This window comes from Pongo pygmaeus, chromosome 17, assembly GCF_028885625.2.
Source record: "Pongo pygmaeus isolate AG05252 chromosome 17, NHGRI_mPonPyg2-v2.0_pri, whole genome shotgun sequence".
NCBI classification, from domain to species: Eukaryota; Metazoa; Chordata; class Mammalia; order Primates; family Hominidae; genus Pongo; species Pongo pygmaeus.
This window is the reverse complement of record NC_072390.2, coordinates 40586576-40602938: the sequence shown is the minus strand read 5'-3', so window position 1 is coordinate 40602938 and position 16363 is coordinate 40586576. Positions and strand designations below refer to the sequence as shown.

At 37.9% G+C, this 16363-nt stretch overlaps 1 protein-coding gene across 3 annotated transcripts in view; it reads right to left on the bottom strand.

Annotated features, from left to right (window-relative positions):
- Positions 1 to 15486, bottom strand: part of PSMA8 (proteasome 20S subunit alpha 8) — a 52912-nt gene extending 37426 nt beyond the window's left edge. The window contains exons 1-2 of one of the 3 annotated variants that reach the window (XM_054460526.1): positions 15244 to 15486; positions 5141 to 5267 (exon numbers count right to left, since the gene is read on the bottom strand). In XM_054460526.1, the coding sequence (XP_054316501.1) occupies positions 5141 to 5267; positions 15244 to 15345 (229 nt within the window). In that variant the 5' untranslated portion in view covers positions 15346 to 15486. The remainder of the gene's footprint in view (positions 1 to 5140; positions 5268 to 15243) is intronic. The other 2 variants (XM_054460525.1, XM_054460528.1) reach the window with 2 other exon arrangements.
- Between the last annotated feature and the right edge of the window lie 877 nt (positions 15487 to 16363).

Here is a 16363-nt window from a genome sequence, read left to right as displayed (position 1 = left end):
ATGCTTCATATTTTCAGCTCTTATGTTTAGGTCTTCAATTCATTTTGAGTTAATTTTTGTATGTGATGTTAGGTAGAGTCCTACTTCATTCTTTTTATGTGAATATTCAGTTTCCCCTGCACCATTTGTTTAAAAGATTGTCTTTTCCCCCACTGAGTAGTCTTGGCATCCTTGATAAAAGTCATTTAACCATATCATATATGCAAGGATTTATTACTATGCTCTCTATTCAATTCCGTTAGTTACATGTCTTTCATTAAGCCAGTCATGAAACTATTTTGCTTACTGTATCTTTGTAGTAGCTTTCAAAAACAAGACGTGAGACCTCCAAGTTGGCTCTTCTCTTTCAAAATTGTTTTGTCATTCCATATGAATGTTATAATTCTTTTTTACTTAAAAAAATCATTGGAATTTTGTTAGGGATGACATTGAATCTAAACTGCTTTGGATAATATTGACATGTTAATAATCCTGAGTCTTCCAATCTATGAATGGGGGATGTCTTTCCATTTGTGTCTTTTTCAATTTCTTTCAGCAGTGTTTTGCATTTTTCAGAGTACAAATCTTTTACCTCCTTAAATTCATTCCGAATAAGTATTTTATTTTTTTTGATGCTATTGAAACGGAATTGCTTTTCTTAATTTCCTTTCCTGACAGTTCATTGTCAGTACATAGAAATGATTTGGGGCTTGGTGTGGTGACTCACCTTTATTGTAACACTTTGGGAGGCTGAGATAGGAGGTTCACTTGAGGCCAAGAGTTTGAGACCAGCCTGGGCAACATAGTGAGATCCTATCTCTACAAAAATAAAAATTTAAAAAAAATTGCCAGATGCAGTGGCACACACCTGCAGTTCCAACTATTCAGGAGGTTGAGGTGGGAGGGTTGCTTGAGCCCTGGAGTTCAAGGCTGCAGTGAGCTATGATGATGCCACTGTGCTTCAGGCTGAGTGATAGAGTGAGACCCTGTTTCAAATTAAAAAGAAAAAGAAAGAAATTACTCCAGGGTGTTGATTTTGTGTCCTACAACTTTGCTCAATTTCTTTATTATTTGTAACATTTTTGGTGGAATCTTTAGTATTCTATATAAGATCATGTCTTCTGTGAACAGAGATGATTTTTCTTCCCTCCCAATTCGGATACCTTTATTTATTTTTCTTTCCTAACTGCTCTGGCTAAGACTTTCATTACTATGTTGAATAGCAGTGGCAAAAGTGGGCATCCTTATCTTGTTCCTGGTTCTAGAGGGAAAGCTTTCAATCTTTCACCACTGAGTATGATGTCAGCTGTGAATTTTTTCATAGATAGCCTGAATTTTGTTGTGGTGATTTCCTTTTATTTCTAGTTTGTTGGGTGCCATTATCAAGAAACAGTGTTAAATTTTGTCAAATGCATTTTCTATATAATTTATATAATTACATAGTTTTTTTCTTTCCTTCTGTTAATGTGGTATATTACACTGATTGATCTTCATATGTTGAACCATTCTTGCACTCCAGGAATAGATCCAAATTGGTCATGATGTATTATTATTTTAATGTTCTGAATTTGGTTTGCTACTAGTTTGTTGAGGATTTTTGCTCACTGCTCATAAGGGATATTTGTCTATAGTTTTCTTTTCTTGTAATGTCTTTGGCTTTGGCATTATGTTAATATTGGTCTCATAGATTAAACTTGGAAGTGTTTACTCCTTAACTTTTTGGAAGAGTTTCAGAAGGACTGCTATTAATTCTTCATTAAAATGTTTGGTAGAATTCACTGGTGAAGTCGTTAGATCCTAGACTTTCCTTTGTTGGGAGGTTTTTGATAACTCATTCAATGTCTTATTGTGCCTGTTCAGATTTTCTATTAATATATCTTACTGAGCAAGGTGTGTTTCAAGGAATTCTGTCTATGTACAATTGTTCACAGTACTCTCTTAAAATTGTTTTTAAGAATTAAAACTATAAAACTGGCACTAATGCCTCCTTCTTCATTTCTCATTTTACTTGAGTCTTCTCTCTTTTTTTCTTAGTCAATCTAGCTAAAGAGTTGTCAGTTTTGTTTATCTTTTCAAAGAACCAACTCTTGGTTTTGTTATTTTTCTCTTTTGTTTTTCTATTCTGTTATTTATCTATGTTCTGATCTTTATACTTCTTTTTCTCAAATTTAGTACTACAATATTTTATAACAGTAGAAAGCTGAAAACACTACATGCTAACAGACAATATGATATACAATCTAGGGGAAAGAGTCATCAGGGATTTATTACTTCTTTCTACTAGCTTTAAACTTAGTTTAGTCTTATTTTCCTAGTTTTAAGGTATAAAGGCTGGCTGTTGAATTGAAATCTTTCTTTTTTAATGTAAATGTTTATGGCTATAAATTTTCCTATTAGCACTACTTTCAATACATTCCCCAGGTTTTGATATGTTGTGCTTTTATTTGCCTTTCTCTTAAGATATCTGTTCATTTCCCTTGTGATTTTTTTCATTGCCCCATGGGTGATTTAGGAATACATTGCTTAACTTCCATGTGTTTGTGGATTTTCAAGTCTTCCTTCCGCTATTAATTTCTAGTTCCATTCCATTTTGATCAGAAAAAATACTCTGTATGGTTTCAATCTTTTTTTTTTTTTTTTGAGACAGGGTGATATGGTTTGGATCTCTGTACCCACCCAAATCTCAAGTTTAACTGTAATCCCCAATGTTGGAGATGGGGCCTGGTATAAGGTGATTGGCTCATGGGGATGGTTTCTCATGACCAGCTCAGCACTATCCCCCAATGCTGTTCTTGTGATAGAGTGCTAAGGAGATCTGGTTGTTTAAAAGTATTTGGCACCTCTCCCTTCTCTCTCTCTTCTTCCTGCTCTGGCCATGTGAGATGTCTCACTCCCCCTTTGCCTTCTACCATGATTAAAAGCTTCCTGAGGCCACCCAAAAGCAGAAGCTGCTATGCTTCCTGTACAGCCTGTGGAACTGTGAACCAATTAAATATCTTTTCTTTATAAGTTACCCAGTCTCAGGTATTTCTGTTTTGTTGTTGTTGTTTTTCAGGTGTTTCTTTATAGCAATGCAAGAATGGACTAATACACAGGGTCTCACTCTGTTGCCTGGACTGGAATACAGTGGTGTGATCACAGCTCACTGCAGCCTCAATCTGCTGGGTTCAATGGATCTTCCCAGCCCAGCCTCCCAAGTAGCTGGGACTATAGGCACACACCACCATCCCCAGCTAATTTTTGTATTTTTTTGGAGATGAAGTTTCACCATGTTGCTCAGACTGGCTCGAACTTTTGGGCTCAAATGATCTGCCTGCCTCAGCTTTCCAAGATCTTGGGATTACATGTATGAGTCACCATGCCTGGATGCTTCAATGTTTTTATATTTATTAAGACTTGTTTTGTGAAAAGATAATTCCTTTTTAAAGGCAGTACAGTAAAGGCATTTTTGTTTTTCTGAATGAGGTTTTTACTTTTTTTATTTTTTAAGAGATAGTATCTTGCTCAGTTGCCCAGGCCGAACTCAAACTTCTAAGCTCAAGTAATTCTCCTGCCTCGACCTCCTGAGTAGGTGCAATTACAGATGTGCACCATCATGTGTGGCTTGAAAGAGGTTGTTAAACTTCAGTATAAAATTACAGTTAAAAAAAAAAAAACCAATCAGAAGATGAGAAAAAAAACAAAGATAAGAGGCATGTCTTATTTGATGTATAGAGGCAAATAAGCACATAACAATAAGTTCAAAATTATTAGCCATGAGGGAAATAAAAATTAAACTTACAATTAGATATCACTACACATGTATAAGAATATAAAAAAATGAAGAAAAGCAACAATATCAAATGCTGATAACACAGAGCAAATGAATCACTCATATATTGCTAGTTGGAATTTAAAATAGTATAACCACTCTGGACTGTCAGTGTTTCATAAAACTAAGCATGGATTATCATATAATCCAGCAACTATACTCTTAGGAATTTGTCCCAGAGAAATGAAATCCTACTTGCACTCAAAAATCTGTACACAAATATTCATAGAGGCGTTATTTACAACAGTCAAAAATTGGAAATAACCCAAATGTCCCTCAATAGGAGAGTTAACAAACCCACTGGTGACTTTATTCCATGGAATACTACTCAGTAATAAAAAGGAATGGATATATGCAACAACTTACATGAACTGCAAGGGAATTATGCTGAGTAAAAAAGATTAATCTGAAAGGGTTATATATTATATAATTTTATCTATGTAACATTCTCAAAATGACAAAATTATAGAGACACAGAATAGACAGCGGTTTCCAGAAAGTAGAGATGGTGAGAAGAAATAGCATGACATAGCCTTGTGGTGATGGAAGAGTTATGTATCTTGACTGTGGTGATGACTACATGAATCCACATGTGTGGTTAGTGTAATAAAACTGCACACAGAGGCCGGGCGCGGTGGCTCACACCTGTAATCCCAGCACTTTGGGAGACTGGCGGGTGGATCACGCAAGGTCAGGAGTTCAAGACCAGCCTGACCAACATGGAGAAACCCCGTCTACCCTAAAAATACAAAATTAGCAGGGTGTGGTGATGCATGCCTGTAATCCCAGCTACTCGGGAGGCTGAGGCAGGAGAATTGCTTGAACCCGGGAGGCGGAGGTTGCAGTGAGCCGAGATCGTGCCATTGCACTCTAGCCTGGGCAACAAGAGTGAAACTCTGTCTCAAAAATAAAAATAAAAACAAAAACAAAAAACTACATACATGTACATGAACATGCAAGTGAATGCATGTAAAACTGTTAAAATCTGAATACCTTCTCACCAAATGTCAATTTACTGGTTTTGAAGATGTTACCATTTAGGGAAACTGTGTAAAGGGGACTTTCTATGTTTTTGGTAGCTTCTTCTAAATCTGTAATTATTTAAAAATAAAAAGTTTTGAAAAGAAAATAGCTACCTAAATTTTAAAGTAAAGTAATATATATCTTTTAACATTTGTACTTTATCAAAAATCCTGGTTTACAAAGTTAGTATTTGCTTTAAAATATAGGATATATTGTTTGTAGAACAACTCCACACGTTTTATAAATATACAACTGCAGCACTGAGGTTAACTGTGTTGTCCTACTACAGTAAGACACTATGCATCATTACTGTAGATCCATAAGTACCTGCAAAAGCCATGCAGACATGGTCATCAAGGGCACAAATTTTCCTCACAGTTCTTTCATCTTGAAGCTTGGCAACAGATTTTTTTTCTACCCCAAGAACAACTATATTGGTACCTCGAATTCCGACCTGTCAAGTCATTAAAATATATATATATTCAGATGTCAGTTTAAAATATAAAACCAAGTTATTCTAACATATGACTTAGGGGAAATGACTTCTCCTTAAGTATTCAATAAAAACAAGAAAAGTAACTTTCTAGAAAACAGCTTCATAGGTATAGGCTTACTGGAGATCCATTCCCCAGACTCAAAGCAAAGAAGACAAATAGGTAGAAATTGCAAAGAAAATACCACCAGTGCTGAAATTATGAGTGTCCTAATCTCATACAATACACCTGAAAAAAACGCTATCTAAATATGGTAAGTTCTCAATGTCATTGACAGGTTCTTGAAAATTGCAACTATAAGCAAACGATGTATAATGAAACCAATTTTATCACACCCCAATTAATATAAACAGGAGTTAGATTCATATGAAATATTTCTGGTCACAAAAACATCCCCAAACTTCTAAACAAATACCTAAAACACCTCTAATATTAAAAACTGAAATAAATGTGAGCTGTATATATAAGAAACACTAATAAAAACAAGTATGATAAGGCTGGGCGCGGTGGCTCACACCTATAATCCTAGCACTTTGGGAGGCTGAGGCAGGAGGACGACTTGAGGTCTGGAGTTCGAGACCAGCCTGGCCAACATGATGAAACCCTGTCTCTACTAAAAACACAAAAATTAGCCGGGCATGGTGGCAGGCACCTGTAGTCCCAGCAACTCAGGAGGCTGAGCAAGGAGAATCACTGGAACCCAGGAAGCAGAGCTTGCAGTAAGCAGAGATTGCGCCACTGCACTCCAGCCTGGGCAACAGAAACAGACTCAAGCTCAAAAAAAAAAAAAAGAAAGTATGATAATTATTTATCCAATTTTTGGTGAATCCATGAGTGACAGCAGTCATAGTGGTGGTAGGTTAAATCAAAAATAAACGTTTGCAAAGCAAAAATTTTAAAGAGCATCTCCTACCACCATTCAGTTCAAAAACAAACAATAAGGTCTATGACAAGCTCACTAAGTGCTTTCATGCCTCATTGTTTACTGTTGTGCATCTGTATGATTATTATATACTTTATAAATTTTTATTTTACAATAATTTGTATTCATTCATTCATTTTCCAATCTGCTTATCCAAGTTGAGGATCACAGGTGGCTGCAGCCTATCGCAGCAGTTCAGGGTACAAGGCAAGAACCAACCACGGACAGGATGCCATTCCATCATAGGCTTTGCTCATATACACACACACTCACTCAGACTGGGACAATTTAGACACATCAATTAACCTAACACACACATCTTTGGGATGTTGGAGGAAATTGGAGTACATGGAGAAAATCCATGCAGACATGGGGAAACCTAACAAACTCCATATAGAGTGGCCTTCGGTGGGAATCAATTTTTTTTCTCATCAATGTTGTAACAAAAGAATGTTGAACAAAACAATGTTATTTGAGAATCTGCTATATAGTGCAAAATTAAGCAAAATGAAAGAAGATGCCGGGAATTCATGTGGATTCTTTATAAGGGCGGCAGTACCAGTGCTGGTAGTATTAATGGCAGTAAAGAAAGTTAAATAGATAAAATTCTGTAAAAGTTTTCCCGTGTATTTTACAATTTGGAGGGATAGGGATTGAGTTGCTATGGTTTGAATATTTGTATTCCCCCCAAATTCGTATGTTGAAATCCTAACCCCTAAGGTGATACTATCAGGAGGTAGGGCCTTTGACAGGTGATTAGGTCATGACGATGGACTGGGATTCGTGCCCTTATTAAAGAGGCCCAAGAGAGCTTGTTTGCCCTTTCCACCATGTGCGGACACAGCAAGAAAGTTCTAACTATGAACTAGGAAATGGGTACTCTCCAGACACTGAATCGGCCTTGATCTTGGATTTCCCAGTCTTTAGAACTGTGAGAAATAAATTTCTGTTGTTTATAAAGTACCCTGTCTATTGTCTTTTGTTTTAGCAGCCCAAATTATCTAAGACAGGGGCCACAAGCAGCCAAGAGAAAGACCAAATGTGCTTACCCTACATTACTGATAAAGAAAGCCTCTATTCAAACAAGAAGAAAGCAAGTAGGATGACTATTGCTCTTTTTTCTCTCTTCTTTTTTAGAGGAAAGTTTAGAATTTTGGTTCTGTATTACAAGGGTAATCTAAAAATTTTGACATAGGTATTGGTGTTTATAATTGCTTTCTAGTCAAGTATGATATTAATAGTGATTTATACAATATCACTATATAAAAATATGTGTTATAAAGTAGCATTATTGGGGAGGCCGAGGTGGGTGGATCACGAGGTCAGGAGATCGAGACCATCCTGGCTAACACGGTGAAACCCCATCTCTACTAAAAATACAAAAAATAAGCCGGTCATGGTGGCGGGCGCCTGTAGTCCCAGCTACTCAGGAGGCTGAGGTAGGAGAATGGCGTGAACCTGGGAGGAGGAGTTTGCAGTGAGCCAAGATTGTGCCACTGCACTCCAGCCCGGGTGACAGAGAGAGACTCTGTCTCAAAAAAAAAAAAAAAAAAAAAAAAAAAAAATTAGCATTATTGAAGTGAAAATACAGAATAGATGAAATGTAGAACTAGGCCTGGCTGAGCATGGTGGCTCATGCCTGTAATCCCAGCATTTTGGAAGGCTGAGGTGAGATGATCGCTTGATTCCAGGAGTTTCAGACTAGCCTGGGCAACATAGCGGGATTCCATCTCTACAAAATATAAAAAAATTAGCCGAGCATGGTGGTGTGCACCTGCAGTTCCAGCTACTCAGGAGGCTGAGGTGGGAGAATTGCTTGAGCCTGGGAGTTCAAGGCAGTGAACCGTGATCATGCCACTGTCTCTTTCTCAAAAATCAAGTAAGAAAAAATATTAAAAATGAATTAAGAAATCAGTAAGTACAAAAAGGGATAAAAATATTGCAGCTAACGTTAAGAGGAAAAATAAGAAAAAAGCAAAAATTAATGGTTAGGGAGAAAACAATAAAAATGATAAATAATACCAAGAGTTGGTTATTTTAAACAAATAATTAAAATGTATCTCTCAGTTAATCTCATCAAGAAAGGGATGGAGTGAAAGAAATACATACAACTGTGGAAAAGTAACAATTTTAAAATTATAACCTTAAGTTAATAAATTTGAAAATCTGATTGAAAGATATTACAGAGTAGAAAAATTTAAAACTGACCGTATTGATTCAAGAAAAGACAAAAAACTCTGTTTCACTAACAAACATGGAATAATTTCAGAAAAGAACTAATCCTCAAAAACAAGTGTCAGACCTAGAGGGTTCATGGATGAATTCTTGCTAATTTTGTTATGAGTAATTCCTGTGCTATTTAAATTATTCTGTGATGCAGATGAAAGCAGATATGTCCCTAACTCTTTAGTAATAATAATTCCTCATTTATGAAAGCTGATGCCAAAATCTCAAAACAATATGACATCAGCAAGATGGCAGAATAGGAGTTTCCCATGCCCATGTCCCAGCAGAAATACCAATTTGTACTACTATGTGTGAAAATACTTCCTAAGAAAAGAATCCAGGTGAGAGACCAAAGCACAGAAATACGAAAAGACGCTTTGAAAAGAGTGGGAAAGACAATTTGACGTTATCCACATCACCTGTCCTTCAAGGCCCAGCAACACAGCACAGACAGAGATACCATCCAAGTGTGGTAAGGAGAGTAACGTGAGTATCTGACTTTACCATGCACCCCATGGATCCAAGCTCCAGGTCTGCTCCTGTGGACTCAGGTTCCAGGCCCACCCCAGTGAGCCCTGGTACAAGGCTGGCACCTGTGGTGCCAAGCCAGCCTGCCTGCTGACCTAGGCATCAGGCCAGCCTGCCAAAGGACTCTAGTGGCAGGCCCACCCCAAATCTCTGGATGGGCTAACTGGTGAAGAACTTTTCCTGCTGAAGCTAATCTGAAGAGGTACTTACTTTTTCAAATGTGCAGACTTCCATGCCAGGCCACAAGAATCATGAACAATCAGAGAAACATGATACTACCAAAGGAAGAAAATAAAGTATGGAGATCTATGAATTTCTTGACAAAGAATTAAAAAGTAACAATCTTTTAAAAGCTCAGTAAGCTACAAGAGTAGAGAGATAAACAAGCGAGGTCAGGAAAACACTATGTGAACAAAGTGAGAAGTTCGACAAACAGACAGAAACCTATGTCAGTCTCTTTATCTTAAAATTTTAAGACCATTCCACTTTAATCCCACCTTTTTTCTTTCAAGCCCTTCAAGCCAAATATTGTCATCATCCCTCAGCCCACAACAACCTGGTTTCTATCCCTCTTCTCTCAGAGTTTAGTCAAGGTAATCACAAAGGTCATTAAGGTCCCTCAAGGTTCAGTTGTAGACTATCCTCTGCTTAGTCTATAGTCTATATTTAGTCTTATTGAACACAGAAGGGTACTCAAGAGTATGCATTTACTTGACCTTCAATATAGGTTTTTAACAGGGGAGAGAAAGAATGCACTTCAAAATTATTATTTCCAGCCAAGATCAATCTCTTAAATTTCAAACATGTACTTTTCAGCTGCCTCACAGTCTCTGTTCAGGAATCAGGACACAGTTTAGCTAAGTCCTCTGGCTCAGGGTCTCTCATAAGGCTGCAATCAAGTTGTCTACCAGCGCTGCACGCATCTCTAGGCTCAATTGGGGAAGGATCCATTTCCAAGCTCACTCACATGGTTGTTGGCAAGATTCAGTTCCCCTGGGTTGTTGGACTAAGGACCTCAGTTCCCTACTAGATTTTGAACAAATGTTTCCCTCAGTTCCTTGCCTCATTGGGCCCTGCAGAGGGCAACTCAACATGGCAGCTGGGTTTCACCAGAGTAAGCAAGCAAAACAGCAAGTAAGGATGAATAAAATGAAGTCACCGTTTCTTAGCAACTTAATCCCTGATGTGACATTCATCACTTTCACCTATTCCATTCCTTAAAAGCAAGTCACTAAGTTCAGCCCACATCCAAGGGAGGAAGGTTATACAAGGGCATGAGCACCAGAAGGTGGGGATCACTGGATGCCATTTTAAAGTCTGTCTGCTACAGTTTCCATAAGCATCTCAACCTCAGCAAGTCCAAAACAGTTATCTTCCCCCAAAACTTAGTGCTTCACATTCTCTAAGTAAATGGCAGTACCATTTACTTAGCAGTCACATCCAGAAACAGGGACACCAACTTTTATTCCTCCTTCTCCTATACCTCTGTCAACACCATCCATAGAACCATCAGATTGTAACAAGTACACTGCTTAATGTTTTTCTGGAATCTGCCTTATTTTCACTTTCCCCCCAAGTCTAGTAAAAGCTAGTTATCATCTTTCATCTAGACTATTTCCACAGAATCCTAACTGGTCTCCCTGTTTCTAGTCTTGATTTCATCCAATTCACTGACCATAGGTAGCCTGAGAAATATTTGGAAAATAAAATGAAGACCAAAAAAGAAGAAGAAGAAGAAGAAAATAAAGTCTGAATGTGGCATTCCTTTACTTAAAGCTTATATACGGACCATCTGTCACTAAGCAAATCAACACAGCACAGAGCTAGACATGAGACAAAAGGATCTAGGGACTTTAATATGTACTCTTTGCATATTGGCTTTTTGATTTCCTAATGTGGAAAGGCTTTCTCTGTACAGTAAAAACATGGCCACCAGGAACCTTGGACCCACATTCCAACAGTTCTCCCAAAGAATAAAAGCTACCACTGTCTCTAGTCAGAAGAGTTGTTAAGGGTGAACTTATCATTGGCTAGATTTGAGTGACATGCTCATCACTGTGGCCAGGAAGATAGAAATTATGAATGATTCTACTTAGGTCATGTGAGTATCTCTGTTGTTGGACAAATGTAGTCTGTTAATAGAATGACAGAAGAGCAATAATCTGGAGACTGACAGTAGCCACATCAAAACACTTCAAGGTCTCTCATTCAGTGTATCCTCACTTACATGGTTTAATGGCATTCCATGATCTGGCACCAGTTTCTAGCTTCATCTATTTCTATTTTTCCATTGCTTCAACAATTCTGAATGCCTTTCAGTTCACAGAACATAGCTATCTTTTTCTACTTGCCTTCCCACAAGCTAATTCCTTTGTCAAAAATACTCTTCACTCTTTCCCCTTCTACTTCTTCACTTGACAACCTCCCATCTTTCAGATGTCCACTTAAGTATTATTTCTTCAGAGGGACCTCCCCAACACCTGGGGTTCCTATAATGCCTCATACCCTAACACTCATTCAGGTTTTGTTAGGACTGTTTATGTAATTATCTAACTTTCCTGATAGATAGTAGAATCTCTAAGGACAGGGATTGAATCTATCTTGTATGTGATGCTATCTATCTTGTAAGTGACCTAGCATCACGTTTAGCATATGTAAGTATTCAACCAAAATGTCTTCAAATAATAAATGAATGTGTGAGAAGCACCACAGACAAAATTGAAAAAAAAGAGAAAACAAAGAATAGTAAATAATAATAACTATAATTTATTAAGTGCTTTCTGTGAACCAGATTCTGTTTAAGATGCTTCACATGCATTATTACCTCATTCAACTTTCGCATCAACTCTATGAAGCAAGTACAATTTTTTTTTTTTTTTTGAGACAGATTCTCACTCTGTCACTCAGGCTGGAGTGCACTGGTGCAAAATCTCGGCTCATGCAACCTCTGTTTCCTCAGTTCAAGCAATTCTCCTGCCTCAGTCTCCCAAGTAGCTGGGAATACAGGCACACACGACCATGCTCAGCTAATTTTTTGTATTTTTAGTAGAGATGGGGTATCACCATGTTGGCCAGGCTGGTCTCGAACTCCTGACCTCCAGTGATCCACTCACCTCAGCCTCCCAAAGTGCTAGGATTACAGGCGTCAGCCACCATGCCCAGCCACAAGTGCTATTTTGAAGCCTCTTTTACTATTACAGAAACTGAAGCTTAGTGAAGTTAATTGCCTTAAGTGATACATATCTGATTTCTACATTCATGATAATGGAAGCTAATTAATATACAAACATTTATTGAACAAATTTCATGCTACAATGCAAGGAGCAGGGGCTTTAGAACTAGAAAAAAATAATTATAAATATGGGTTCCATCACTCTCCAGCTGGGTACTTTCAGCAAGCTATAAATGCTTCTGAATCACAGTTTCACATATAATAAAAGGGGATTAAACACTGTCCCTAATGTTAGATAATGTACACAAAATGCCTGGTCAAAGTATTTCTTAAATGTTAGTTACTGCCTTCCTAGCCCCTCTACTGTATATTGTGTAGTAGAAATAGAAAAAGGAATTATACCATCTAGATTCTCAGAGATCTTACTATCCAGTTGGTGTGAGATTATTAAATATACCTGAAATTAAAGAAAATATCAGGCCAAATAGTAAATACTGTACAATATTCTGTGGTAGAGATTATAAACTCAGAAAAGACAAAGATCCAAGATGACTGGAGTGGATCAGAGAAGGCTTCATTATAGAGGACAAGTGTGCAGAGATTGTTAAAGGATAAATAAGATGCAGAGCAGCAGAAAGAAAGGTGTTTTCCCCTTTCCTCTCTCCCCGTTCTGTCGGCAGAAACACATATTAGTGAAACCAAGAAGCTGCCTCCTAAATTAAGAGGGTGGATAGGATTAGGGAAGACTTTGATGGTTAGATTGTGGAGCTGAGATTTGATAAAGTAGGAAATACAGAGCTAATAACAGTTTGGGGTCACAGAAAGGACAAAATGAGGAATGATAATAATCTTATCATTTTCATGGGAATATTGTGAAGGATTCATTTCTTTTCCCTAAGAAGAAAGGTATTACTTCTCCAAAATGTTATTCAAACAAATTTGCATTTACAGAAAAGGGAACTGAAGCAAAAAGAAAACAAGCCTCTTGTCTCCTTTCATGCTATAAGATAATCATCAACAAGGAAGTAGAACGCAAAGCCTTTAATTGTGGCCCATATAACTTTTATATTACTAAATAATATCACGTTTACATACTGGTCAAAACTGGTCAACGTTGGCTTATTTGTAACTCATAATATCAATTTGCACTTCTAGACAGAATATTTTGTGACATATTTTAATAATCAAGTGCCATTAAAAAACTTTACCCTATGTAAAAGGTCATAGCACCCTCAAGGAAACACAATGAATAATTCCATGCAAACATGCAAATTATAATTTCATAATTCTGAGACAAAAGTGTCTCATTCTTCCAATGTATCTTTAAAAATGCCCACTATAGGTATTTTTATATCCTTACCCTTTTACCACTCATTACAAAGGAACCATCAATCAGTTCTACAGCACTCTTAAAACATGTTAAATGAGCCAATGTGGTTTCTTATTACACCCTAGTCTTCTCCTATTACTCCCTTTATTTTAGGCTCTAAAACTTGGGCATTATTTTCTAACCATATGCTACATGCTATGCTGGGGATTATATAACTTTTCGTTTTTATCAAAATGGCACCCTTTTGGTTTAAGCTACATCAGGCTTTCCTTAAACTTATAATTCTAAAAAAATTACTTGCAAAACAGAAGCAAAACTAGTGGGCCCAATTAAATAGAAAAATACTTTTAAAACGATTCTTCTTCTAGTGTTTTTTTTTTTTTTTACCACTTACATCTGTTAGATTTATAATGAAAGTGAATTATTTCCTTCTTTAACAAAGAAAGTCAGAAAATATAGACATTGCTAGACTTAGAAACGTAACGTGTATTCTCATAGCTACTGTCTCAATTTCCAAAGTACACAACAAACATGCTCATGAAATCGAGAGAATAAAAATATCCGATCCTTTGAATTCATAGGCTAGGCCTTAGAAGATTTGGGGTAATAGATCTTGTGTCACTAGGGCACTTTTGTCCTCTTTAATTTTTATAAATCACTAAAATTATTGAACATAGTTAAAACTTGGCAGCAGTATTACTCCTACCCTGAGTATTTATTAAGTTCTTCAGTAATGTGGATACATAAATCTAAGGTAGGGTATAATCTCTCAAGGAACTCCCAGCATTATTTTTTAAGTGGCCAAAAAAGTGGAAGTTCTTGGGCTTTTGAGCCTCTACAAGGCTTCGAAATGTTGGGACAATTTTGGGATTTTTTTTTTTTCCGAGATGGAGTTTCGCTTTTGTTGCCCAGGCTGGAGTGCAATGGCACGATCTCGGCTCACCGCAACCTCTGCCTCCCGGGTTCAAGCAATTCTCCCGCCTCAGCCTCCCGAGTAGCTGGGATTACAGGCATGCGCCACCACGCCCGGCTTATTTTGTATTTTTAGTAGAGACGGGGTTTCTCCATGTTGGTCAGGCTGGTCTCAAACTCCCGACCTCAGGTGATCCGCCCTCCTGGGCCTTCCAAAGTGCTGGGATTACAGGCGTGAGCCACCGTGCCCAGCAATTTTGGGATATTTTAACGCGTGTGTTTGAACTGTTTTTAATAATTTCTTCATCAACAAAAGTTTAATTTTATATTGATTTAGTCCGTATTTGGGGGGCAGGTGTGGCCAACTTTTATTTTTTATCGTAATTGTTATTAAAAAATAGTTCCCAACATGAAGCAACTGTTAACTTTTCCAGGGGTCTCTGAACCACCAAGGAACTGGACCACGAGCATTCAGGTAGGCTGTTACAGATTAGAAGCTTTCCCTATTGTCAATCACATCATTAACGTCCCTACACACACACACACACACACACACACACACACACACACACACACACACACACCCTAGTTTTGCGTCTGTAGCTACCATTAAACAGGGGCAGTTGAACAGCAGAGAACAGGGAAATCTACAAACTTTTACTCTGCCCACTTCCGGCCCAAATCTCATAAGTCTGTCTCCCTAAATAAAAAGAACAAAGTAATTTTCACAAGTGTGGGAATCTCCTCTCTTGAGCTCCTAGGATGGAGGGGTGGGCTGGGGTAGTAGGGTAACGATGGCCTGACAGGTCAGAGCGGGGAACAGTCCGGGAATAGTTGCTTCCTCACCGCGGTGGATCCTTTCTTCACTGCTTCCTGGGCATATTCAACTTGAAAAAGGTGTCCGTCTGGGGAGAAGACAGTGATCGCCCTGTCGTATCGAGACGCCATCGCACAGGACTACAAGGGCTTGCCACCGAGCTTCCCGCTGCTGCAGCTGAGGCAAGCGGGGAGCCGCCGCCAACACAGCGTGCTACCGCCCGGAAGCGCTTCCACTCGTGCTTCCGCCGCGAAGCAGCTTCCGGCTGCTTCCCGGAAGTCCTTGCTCTTTTGGCTGCCTGCGGATGTCCTCGCGTTTGCCAGCCTTTGTCACCCAAGCAGTGCCTGTGAGTTGACAGCATTCTTCCCTTACCCTTCATGTCTGACGCATATCTCCATTTCCCCACTACCGTGTTGCCCCAGGGATGGTGTCACGGCACTCGAGTTATAAAAATAATATCAAAGATTAGGGCTTAAAAATGAGGTCTTCAAAGATCAGATATTTTTGTTATCGCATACATGTTGGAGAAACTGTGGTAAGTTAAATATCAGTTCCTTCCCTTTGGTTTCAAATTCTAAATTTCCTACTCTTTCTTTCTCTCTCTCAGGTTAACTCATGTTATTTGAACCGAAGGAAAGAAAGCACACTTCAAAATATTGTTGCTTCTGATATTTTCTGCCTTGTGAACAAAATAGAGCAGATGAGCAAATGGTCCATTAAATAAAGCAAATAGTCCATCAAACTAAGCTAATGATGAGAATTAAGATAATATTCTTTTAATTGGAGAAATTTTGTAAAAGCCCAAAGTATGAGACTTAAAAGATGTCTGGAAATTTAGCTATAGCAGAAACTCTTTACAACTGGCTACATTACTAACTATGAAACAACTCTGTCACTTTCTCCTTATCAATAAAATAGGACTATTAAAAAATCTGCAGCAGAGTATTCTGAGCTTAATATGTGTTTATGGGCATAATTACATAAAATGGTGCCTGGTGGGTAGTAATAGCCAGGTAAGTTTAGCTATTATTGCTTTCCATGTGTTGTTTAATATATGCAGTTTTCCGCTGGAGAGGATCTTAAAGTTGGTGAAATCAACTTTAACCAAAAAAAGAAAAAAAGAATAATTTCCTTAAAAGAGGAAAAATT